General features: G+C 42.4%; 2 protein-coding genes across 2 annotated transcripts; one reads left to right on the forward strand and one right to left on the reverse strand.

Moving 5' to 3' along the window:
• Positions 1-807: 807 nt before the first annotated feature.
• Positions 808-1,909, reverse strand: phf5a (PHD finger protein 5A). The gene is made up of 4 exons (XM_079577042.1): positions 1,793-1,909; positions 1,583-1,606; positions 1,023-1,189; positions 808-947 (listed from the first exon to the last, which is right to left on the reverse strand). The coding sequence occupies exons 1-4, from the start codon at positions 1,842-1,844 to the stop codon at positions 858-860; spliced, it is 333 nt and encodes a 110-aa protein (XP_079433168.1). The 5' UTR covers positions 1,845-1,909; the 3' UTR covers positions 808-857.
• Positions 1,910-2,583: 674 nt separating this feature from the next.
• On the forward strand, positions 2,584-9,242 carry aco2 (aconitase 2, mitochondrial). Its single transcript, XM_079577349.1, has 17 exons — positions 2,584-2,680; positions 3,564-3,706; positions 3,832-4,090; positions 4,242-4,334; positions 4,415-4,573; positions 4,648-4,798; positions 4,875-4,979; positions 5,069-5,160; positions 5,251-5,356; positions 5,436-5,593; positions 5,669-5,742; positions 5,822-5,933; positions 6,030-6,308; positions 6,386-6,577; positions 6,790-6,922; positions 7,003-7,124; positions 8,020-9,242. Exons 1-17 carry the CDS (start codon positions 2,645-2,647, stop codon positions 8,149-8,151), a joined length of 2,346 nt encoding a protein of 781 aa, XP_079433475.1. The 5' UTR covers positions 2,584-2,644; the 3' UTR covers positions 8,152-9,242.
• The last annotated feature ends 1,533 nt before the right edge of the window (positions 9,243-10,775 follow it).

Below are 10,775 nucleotides of genomic sequence, written 5' to 3' on the forward strand. Positions count from 1 at the left end.
TGGAATACCAACATAGGCGCAGAGCCGTATTTCTAGCAACCGTCGCTCCAGTGTTTGAACGGTACATCGTTTAAGCTAATCATGTTCAGGGGTGATTGATAATTACAAAACCCTTTATGCTAGCACTGCTGAAAACTGTTGTGCTGATTAGAGACGCCATAGAACTGGCCTGGGTGACCCCAAACTTCTGACCGGTGGTGTATGTGTGTCTGTGTACTGTATATAATATCACAATATTGTAAATCTTCACCATAATGGACATGTATGTACTTGCAGACTTAAGTGGGACTAACAGCCTACAATCTTTTCCAAGTGTCTTCTGTTAAAAGCCATTTCAATGCAGTTTTTTCTGTCTGCCACATATTTACATATTTATGTAAAATGCTTCAGGTTAGCCTCAGCTTCTACATCCTGTCTTAAAGGGAACGCTGTCATTAAGGAGCTTCCATTTAAATAGAGTACAAACATTACATGTGCTATCTGAATGTCCCATTTTCTAATTTAAGCATAGTTGGCACCTTTTTTCTTTCACATGAATATGGGCTTCCCTTAGCATTTCACTCATTCACATCATCTTGCCTTCGAAACAGGTCAATTTGTTAACTTTAATAAGGTTTTTAGCCTTTCTTTGTCTTTGTATTTCTTTGTAAAACTGTTCGAGGAGTGAAAACTACTCTATTGTTTAATGCTATGTAAAAAATAAAGTTGATAAAATGTATTTGAGTTGTAATCGTTCTTAAATGTCTTAAAGGCAAGCCAAGAAGAGAACATAAAATCTTATAAAACGTTTTTTTTTTATTGACAAATGAGAGTTAACAAAAGCTGAAATACTAAAACAAGCCTTGCTCCAATTGTCTTCACCTTTTCTTGAAGCCATACTTCTTTCTTTCATAAAAGAGGTCAGTTTTGGAGCTGCCTAAATTCACAATCTTAGGACAGCCATCTCTCTGTGGAGTGAAAAGATGACAGTTCACAATCCTTCACCATTTGATTTTTAATTACTTAATTTAAAGTCAACTCACATCTTTCTCTTGGATGGTGCACTCTTTGCAGTAGTAGGCATCGGAGACACCAGGGCCTCCACAGATGACACAGCGACCCTGATAGGACCCGTAGTTGCACTCATCACAGATACGGACAAGGGTGCAGGGCCTCACATAAGAGTCACAGATCACACACTTTCCATCACCTGCAAGAGCACACCGAGAAATTAACACAAAGAATGGTTGGCTTTTCTAGAGGGACGATCGTTGTTTATTTTGCCATTTTCATCTGATGTTTTAGTAAATGGTCGGCACACAGGTTATTTTTCCAGGCGTGAAGAGCCACAGGTCTCTCTTACAGCGCAGATCCTTGTACAGAAGCGATGCTCAGTTTATGAACATCGTTTAGCTCACCATAGAACTAATGATCTATTTAGCACATTTGTGTTGCCCACCAGCAGGTTAGAGGAGAAAACTATGGCAAATGCATGCATTTTTTTGGGAAAGTTAACACAGCAGAATACACGGTTAAAAAAAACACACTCAACAAAAGGTAGGTCTGTCAAATGTTGCTTTAGACGAAATTAAAATATACTTACATTTCTCGCACAGCCGACCAATGGCTGAAATGACAAATAAATGATCAGATAGACAATTAATAAACTCAAATTTTAGCCCAAAGTGACTACTAGCGGTTGTTAGCATACAATGAAGCCCATGCTGTACTGCTAGCATGATGCTGAACATTAAATTAAAGCGACAATATTCAAATTGTTACGCGGTATCAAAACACAATAGACATAACTCACCAACACCAGCTTGTTTTCTGCAGAAAATCAGATCAGGATGGTGTTTGGCCATAATAAGCTAACGTAAGTCAAGCGCTCCGCGGTGGCTCAACCTTTAACCCGCAGAAGGGAAGTGTAACAGCTCATGACAGAGGTACCGCCACCTAGCGTATGCCGGACAGAATACACCTACATGGTGTTCACTCTTGAAACTCCATAGGACATGTATAATACGATATAACTTTCATACATAAGGTACAAGAACGAATAAACACACATTTAAAGTGTCCCTTCGTGTTTATATCTGTATGTTACCTGTATTTGTAATCTAAAATAAACGACTAAATACTTTTGATTGATTGCTTCACTGTCAAAAATGAATAAATCAACACTAATGAAAATCAACCCAAAAAAGCATGCAATATTATAGTCCTGCGCTAGGGTAGTTCGCATCCGCCGTTAAACAGCCACAACAGAAGAAGAAGAAGAAGAAGAAGAAGAAGAAGAAGAAGAAGAAGAAGAAGAAGAAGAAGAAGAAGAAGAAGAAAGAAGAAGTAAGAAGAAAAAGAAAAAGAAAAAGAAGAAGAAGAAGAAGAAGAAGAAGAAGAAGAAGAAGTAAGAAGAAAAAGAAAAAGAAGAAGAAGAAGAAGAAGAAGAAGTAAGAAGAAAAAGAAAAAGAAAAAGAAGAAGAAGAAGTAAGAAGAAAAAGAAAAAGAAAAAGAAAAAGAAAAAGAAAAAGAAAAAGAAGAAGAAGAAGAAGAAGAAGAAGAAGAAGAAGAAGAAGAAGATTACAGTCCTTTCAGGACCTGCAACACCGCGCTTTAAATACGCGTGACGTCACAACTGACGGTCACATCTTTGTCAGTGAACAAAATGGCAACCTACTGTCTCACTGTCGCCCGGCTGCAGGTAAGACTGAAAAATCAGTTTTTTAGCCGAGTACTGTGCTTTGGTGGGGTGTCATTCGCACATGTAGATGGCCCCAGTCTACTGTACAGTAAATGTTTGTTTATGTTCATCTCTCGGCTTTTGTTGAGGTTGAATGAGACGTACATTTCTCTGTGACTCCTTGCTCAGGTCATCGTGTCCCGATCACATTCAGCGGGCTACAGCTAGTTTATCATAAGTTCATTATATCGTTGCTATTTCGCTTGTTGAATAATCTCTGTCTGCGGTTCACACCAGTCACAGCCTTTTTACTATAGTTTCTCCTTGAATGCTTACTGTGTTAGATGCTAAGTTGCAAGGTTAACACAAGGTTAGAGCGCATAGTGGTCACACGCAAGTAGCGGGTGACGCTCAGTGAAGTGTCTGTGATCACTGGAAAGATGAACTCTGTCTGTAATTTACTCAAATGTTTATCCACATGCCCTTGATGCGCTGACTTTACTGTGCCATATAGCAGGGCTACATAGCTATCAGGGTTGGAAGGCTATGTCGGATTTCCATTTAACATTAGAATCAGAAAGAAAGTGCGTACCCACAATATACTCAAAATACCACAACAGATGGCAACCAATAATACATTCCTGTGTCGCTTTTGTTTGAATAACAGAGCTGTGTTACAGAAATGGCATTAATGTGAAGGTTAAATGAGGTGACGCATGACACCCTTTCACCCACAGTAAGACTGGGCAGTTATAGACCACTATAAAATCATTTGTGTACTTTATATGATGGATTTTTCCCTCATGGGCCAACACTAATAATGAAACCTCACATTTTCTTCTAGAAGGGTTTGTTGGCCTGTGATTTTATATCTCATGCTGGATCATGTTGTTGTTTTCTCTAGCTGGCTTTGGGCCACGGTGCCCGCCGCCTGCATGTGTCTGCCGCCTACAGAGCCAAGGCTCAGGTGTCCATGAGCCGCTTTGAACCCACTTCCTATGTCAACTACGACAAACTGAGATCCAATGTGGACATTGTGAAAAAAAGGTCAGTGGTTCCCAATATGTGCTTTTCCCACTAACACTCCTGTATCTCTACTGCTTTTGCTATACAGATATTCTGGTCTTTAAATATAATTTCAACAACGCACTTATTTCGTTCTTTCTTTTCAGACTCAACAGGCCCCTTACTTTGTCGGAGAAGATTGTATATGGCCATCTCGATGACCCCCACAACCAGGATATTGATCGCGGCCGCACGTACCTGCGTCTGCGCCCGGACCGTGTGGCCATGCAGGACGCTACAGCGCAGATGGCGATGCTTCAGTTCATCAGCAGTGGACTCCCAAGGGTGGCCGTGCCCTCCACCATTCACTGTGACCACTTGATCGAGGCCCAGATCGGAGGCGAGAAAGATCTGGCCAGAGCAAAGGTAAACAAAGACTTTAGTACATGCATTTGTGGGTCATAATTGTGACGGCTATTACGTTAGTCAAACATTTATTTTGAAACATGTTTATTGCTTAAAGATTTTTCTTCTATAGTATATTGATCTAAACTTGGATGTTTTTCTTTGTGTGCAGGATATTAACCAAGAAGTGTACAACTTCCTGTCCAGTGCTGGTGCAAAGTATGGCGTTGGCTTTTGGAAACCCGGTTCTGGAATTATCCATCAGGTGCACATTCAGTACTATATAAACCAAGCGTTATACACAATGCGGTTATTACATTTTCTGTAACATCTGCAAATCTGCAGATCATTCTGGAGAACTACGCCTATCCAGGTGTCATGCTGATTGGCACAGATTCACACACGCCAAACGGTGGCGGACTTGGTTCCATCTGCATCGGAGTCGGAGGGGCTGATGCTGTCGATGTCATGGCAGGAATCCCCTGGGAGCTCAAGTGTCCCAATGTAAGAAACGCACATTTAGACACGGGTCTTCATCTACAGAACAAGTCTTCATTGTGGACTTGTGATTTCTGAAGGTGATTGGAGTGAAGCTGACGGGATCCCTCTCTGGGTGGACGTCTCCTAAGGATATCATCTTAAAAGTAGCAGGCATTTTGACAGTCAAGGGAGGCACTGGGGCCATTGTGGAGTACCATGGACCAGGAGTTGACTCGATTTCTTGCACAGGTTAGAAATCCAAACAAACATAATGATGCATTGCTCTCTTACATGTTTCGTCTAACAAATCTGCATTTTGTCAAAGGAATGGCCACAATTTGTAACATGGGAGCCGAGATTGGAGCCACCACTTCAGTGTTTCCTTACAACCACAGAATGAAGAAGTATTTGGAGAGTACTGGACGTGGAGGTATGTATTATTCAAAATATGTACATTTTCCCAAATTCGGGTAAGAGATTTTGTTCTATTCTAATTTTCTTTCCTTTTTTTAAATGCAGAAATTTCTGCTCTTGCCGATGATAATGCTGACCTGATTGTGCCAGACGAAGGCTGTGAATATGACCAGCTCATTGAGCTCAATTTGGATGAGGTGCTTTGATGTTTTTGATACAAGTAAAGAATAGCAGACATGACCAGTACCCGACCAGATCAAGCTTACTGTGTTCAATTGCATTTCTAGCTGAAGCCCCACATTAACGGACCATTCACCCCTGACTGGGCCCACCCTGTAGCCAAAATCGGCGCCACAGCCCAGGAGAAGGGTTGGCCACTGGAGGTCAAAGTTGGTAAGGGTTCACCTTCGACTACTTTTCCTAATACTTACTTTTTGGGCCTCATTTTATTTTTTCGTTTTGCCTGCGTCAGGGCTTATTGGAAGCTGTACCAACTCCAGCTATGAGGACATGGGCCGTTCTGCTTCATTGGCCAAGCAGGCTTTGGACAAGGGGATGAAGTGCAAAGCTCAGTTTACAGTCACCCCCGGCTCTGAGCAGATCCGCGCGACTATCGAGAGAGACGGATACGTAAGTCAATCACTTTTGTGGGGGCTGTCAAATTTAAAGCATTTTGGCGAACAATTGTGTTTTTGTTTTTTGCAGTCAAAGATCTTTCATGACGTTGGAGGAATTGTTCTGGCCAATGCATGTGGCCCTTGCATTGGACAGTGGGACAGGTAGACATTGTTGAATTTGTTGAATACTTTGGAAAACATGTCCGGTGCAAGTTCTAAATGAATTTCCTTCTGCTTTCAGGCGAGATGTCAAGAAAGGAGAGAAGAACACAATTGTCACTTCATTCAACAGAAACTTCACAGCCAGAAACGATGCCAACCCAGCCACACATGCTTTTGTCACATCCCCTGAGGTATTGATCCACTTCAGCGTGAATATTTAGAACTTTTCCCTCGTGATAGACGCACACGGGGTGATTTTGTTCTAAACGCTTCTTGCCGATCCGCAGATTGTCACAGCCCTTGCGATTGCCGGTACGCTCGACTTCAACCCCGAGACGGATTACCTCACAGCCCCCAACGGTGAGAAGTTCAAGCTGGAGCCCCCATTCGGAGACGAGCTGCCCGCCAAGGGCTTTGACCCCGGCGAGGACACCTACCAGCACCCCCCAGCGGAAGGCGGCGCCCTCAGAGTCGACGTCAGCCCAACAAGCAACCGGCTACAGCTGCTGGAGCCCTTCGACAAGTGGAGCGGAAAGGACCTGGAGAACATGCAGGTTTTGATAAAGGTCGGTTCAACTACAGGCGGCGTTCGGCAAAGCGGCGAAGACCGTGTCAAACGGAAGTGTTTCTCGTGTTTGTCCAGGTTAAAGGGAAGTGCACCACCGACCACATCAGCGCCGCAGGACCGTGGCTGAAGTTCCGCGGTCATTTGGACAACATCTCGAACAACATGCTGATTGGGGCAGTGAACAGCGAGAATGATGCGGTAAACAAGATCAAGAACCGTCTGAATGGGCAGTACGGAGGAGTGCCCGATGTGGCCCGCGACTACAAGGTATGCAGGACAAAAGTCGAGTTCAGTTTAGTCTTTAAACAATACTGCAGTTGATTGTGATTTTTACTGGGCCCATGTTTTATTGAGCCCTAAAATAAAACGGTTCAAACTGGTTGAAGTTTAGCTCGGTAATAAGTCACTGGTAGCTGCTTTTTTATTTTATTGGCCTGGACCTTGTCTCGTCGTGTCGTTCATTTGTTTGTTCTCTTCAGGCCAATGGTGTTTCATGGGTTGTTGTTGGGGATGACAACTACGGCGAGGGATCCAGCAGAGAACACGCAGCTCTTGAGCCAAGACATTTGGGGGGAAGAGCAATTATTGTCAAGAGCTTCGCGAGAATTCATGGTATTTTTAACCCAATGTTCAATAGATAATCTCTCTTACACTGATTGATATTTTTATATAATATTCATCTTGTCTTTTAGAAACTAACCTGAAGAAACAGGGGCTTCTACCACTGACCTTTAACAACCCATCAGACTATGACAAGATCTGCCCAGATGACAAAATCACTATTAAAGGACTCACAACATTCGTTCCTGGAAAGGTGAGAACGCAGGATTAAGCCTCATTTGAAAAGAGCAGTCTCCTTACAATCCCTGGAGTGGTTCACGTTTCAGTGGTGTCTACTTCCTACTGTAACTTTTTTACAAAGATCGCACAGGTTTGCTTTCATTACAAGATCCTTTATCTTTGATTATAAATGTAGCTTGGCCAGCCAGACGAGCTAGCTTTTTTTCTATATGAGGACATATACACAAAGAGCTCGTCCTTTCACTTCAAGTTCCAAAGATTGACTGAAATGTTAAGCAAACCAACATGGCAGCTTGAGTGAGGGGGGAAAGAAAAGAACAAATAAAAACATATACTCAGAAGCAGCGTGGAAACAAAGCACGAAACACTGTTAATTAGATGTAAGAGACTCTAAATGGGCTAGATGCAAGTTGGTCACTTTCATACTCACTACTGCCACCTCAGGTCATACGTGTAACTGAACCTTCTATATTAAGCTTTTGCGTGAGGCAATTCTGACCCGAAGTAACACCGTTTAGAGTGACAGTGCAGGATTTTAGAGGCAGTTGTGGTGAACAGGTCTGAGCTCATTCTACAACAAACATGTAGAGGGAGGAAAATACTTAATTTTAACATTTTTAAACTCTGTATTGTCCCTTTTAAATAACAGGATAATGTAGTGACAACATCTTTTGTGTACATGAACAACTGATATTGGATATCCACCAAAACTTGTGGGAGAAATTATACAAAGCAGAAACACTCTTTCAAACAGACAGAGCTGGTTTTCCAGGTGACAGTAGCTGGTGATTTAGCAGATGGATGCCCTTTTGTTGCCACCAGCCACATTTTGTGACCGGCGTGCGATCTCAGATTGTTGCCTCTTTGGTTTCTGTCCCTAACAATATTGCAACCCTCGTCTCTTCCAGCCTCTCAGTGCAGTTGTAAAACACGCCGATGGCTCTGAGGACACGCTGGTACTCAACCACACCTTCAACGAGACACAGATCGAATGGTTCAAGGCCGGCTCAGCTCTCAACAGGATGAAGGAGCTCCAGTGAGAAGAGAGACGACGAACTGCAGGGGTTTAGCAGGGCAACGCAGGTTATGGGCCGAGGAAAGAATGTACACACGTTGTAAACGATTTGTCCATATCTACGTTAACACTCATTAGACTGAAGAATCGGTATCTTCGAGGAAAATGTATTCACGTTAGCGTATAGATGACTTCAGACTAAATGTGTCGAGAAATGGAGCGTAACCACTAGACGGCTGCTGGACCACAGTTTAAAGTCGGGTGGTGTGGAAACAAAAGCAGCTGACAAAAAAAAAACAGACAAATCTTTGACCAATGTTGTGACATAACGCACTCCCCGCTGACGTGAGCAGCTGTCCAAATATATCCAACAACAAAGAGGCCGCATTAGTTACTAGAAGCGCTCACGTGACGCCACAAAAAGCCCATGTTATCCTAAAACTGAAACAAAAACAGGCACAACGTCCAATATCCTCTCTTTTAGCCAAAGTGAGCTAAGGCCATAGAGTTACACAGACCCCTGCCTTCTTTCCGAGACGTCGTGAACTTTTGGTGGCCATTCCGCTTGCGTGTTTTCATGCCGTACGCTTCAACAATGGCCCCTGCTGTAGTCCTTGTCGTATATATTGGGTTGCATTCATTCAGCGCTAGTTCTAACACGGTTCTATTTGTGGAGATGCCCCCCCACCCCTCTCAGCCATCGCCCAACCCCACAATTAGCCGCCCTGCGTGTTACCCCTGCCCTCTTTTTAAGGTCAAGCACACCATATGAAATCTGTTTTGTATTTATTTATGATTCTGCGCGGCTGCTTCTATTTTTTTTTCTTCCCCCAAGCAGAATGAGTGTGAATTTTTGAACTTCTTCTAATCCATTTCACTTTAGCCTCGGATTGTAATAAAGAGAAAGATGCTTATTTACAACCACACGGGAAATACTGTATATGCTCTGGCTCCGAAATAGGTATATCTGCATCAAACTGTTCGTCGGCTGCTTCTAATTGTAAAGTGTCTGGGCCCATGTACATTCAAATAATTGTGTTTTCTCCCACACGATCTTTTCTGTGTTGCAGAAATGACACTGGGTTGTACAATAAAATGAAAGATCTCGTTTATTTACCGGAATTCTGCTCGTGTTTTCCTTCTTGCAAAAAATTATTGTGTTTCGACAGTAAGTGCGAGACTCGATGCCACTGGGGAAGTCCAGAGATAGACTTGTGTATTAAGGGTGTAATTTGCTGACAGGTTGAGTATTATACAGGGACACAAAGCCAACCAAATGTTGAAGGAAACTGTAATTTCAGAGCCATTTGAAAGTGATGTCACTGTGCACTTAGCCGAGTGCGCTTCTAAAAATAGTTTGCTGTACTTTTGTGTTGTTGCTGAGTCGTTACCACATTCTTGATTGTAGGCTGCAGGTCAGAGCAGTGAGTGAGCAGAGATCTGAAATGAAATGGAGGATATTTGAATCAATATATAACACTACAACTTCAGGATTAGCAGTGGAAGTTTGGAAAAGGTGCTGCACCATTGGCACTAAATACAAAGCATGCCTTTTGTCCGGAAAAACAACCTTCAACAGCTTTAGTGTTGTTTTTAAATCTGCAAACTAAGCTGATGTGATCATAAATACATGAACTGAAGATGCAAATCTAATGTTAAATCTTTGAAACTACTTATTGTTTCCTATTAGAAGTGAGATCTGGATTGTAAATGGTATAAATCATTGGCCACTGCCTTCAGTTGCCAAATCAGACTTAACACCCCGCCTTAACCGAGCGCAAATTTGACCAGTTCGGGTTTACCCAAATCTAAAAGCTTCTTGACAAGAGTTCACAGCATTAGTAAAACGGCTCATTTGAAAGCCGAGACCTACAAGACTGGTCTGAACTGATCTTTTTCCTCGCGTTGTCACTTTTTTTCATGTCCTTTTTCATTGTATTTTTTCCTACATTTTCATCGTTATTTTGTCGCTTTTTTGTTGTATCTTCATCCTCGTTTCATTCTCATTTTTCACTGTTTTTTTTCCATCACTTTTTCATCATACATTTGCCACTTTTTCATCACTCTTTTGTGTCATTTATATTGCATTTTCGTCACGTTTTGAAGCTTTTTTTTTGCGTTTTCATCCTCTTTTTTTTACTTTGACGCTATTAAAGGGGGGGGTTTTATGCAAAATCGACTTTTTCAAGCATTACATCATGCTATTATGTCATTCCCTCATTAAAAACATGCCTGAAGTGTTGCCTTGGCACATTCACATATTTTTGAGTAATCTGTAAAAACTCTGATGGCGGCCATTTTAGGTATAGGTTTGCCTGAGTCCTCCTAGGAACGCCCCCACCTCCTGGAGACGCCTCCGAGCTTTCGTCACCAGCCGAGTAACCAACCACTGCTCCTCAGCAGAACCCCCTCCCCACTGATGCCACAGACAGCGTGTGGAGGGGGCGTGTTGGAAAGGGTCAGAGGTTCTTAAAGAGACAGAGGCCTATTTCAAGACATTCACTACAGCCATTTTGAGAGAGCAATTTTATACAAGGCAGTTATTCTAATTTACTGCATTTACAGACCAACAGAAGGTTTGGTCATCATTGTAGTGTGATATAGACTGGTGCTATGTGATTGAAAAAAGCATAATACCCCCTCTTTAAA

This window comes from Gobius niger, assembly GCF_951799975.1.
Source record: "Gobius niger genome assembly, chromosome: 19".
NCBI classification, from domain to species: domain Eukaryota; kingdom Metazoa; phylum Chordata; class Actinopteri; order Gobiiformes; family Gobiidae; genus Gobius; species Gobius niger.

Excerpts from the sequence above, each read along its gene's own strand:
- phf5a (XM_079577042.1), bottom strand. The coding sequence starts at position 1,844 with ATGGCCAAACACCATCCTGATCTGATTTTCTGCAGAAAACAAGCTGGT. Across the intron at positions 1,607-1,792 it reads CAGAAAACAAGCTGGTGTTG|CCATTGGTCGGCTGTGCGAG; the intron begins GTGAGTTATGTC and ends TTGTCATTTCAG. Across the intron at positions 1,190-1,582 it reads TGGTCGGCTGTGCGAGAAAT|GTGATGGAAAGTGTGTGATC; the intron begins GTAAGTATATTT and ends GTGCTCTTGCAG.
- aco2 (XM_079577349.1), top strand. The coding sequence starts at position 2,645 with ATGGCAACCTACTGTCTCACTGTCGCCCGGCTGCAG. Across the intron at positions 2,681-3,563 it reads TCACTGTCGCCCGGCTGCAG|CTGGCTTTGGGCCACGGTGC; the intron begins GTAAGACTGAAA and ends TGTTTTCTCTAG. Across the intron at positions 5,357-5,435 it reads GCCACTGGAGGTCAAAGTTG|GGCTTATTGGAAGCTGTACC; the intron begins GTAAGGGTTCAC and ends TGCCTGCGTCAG.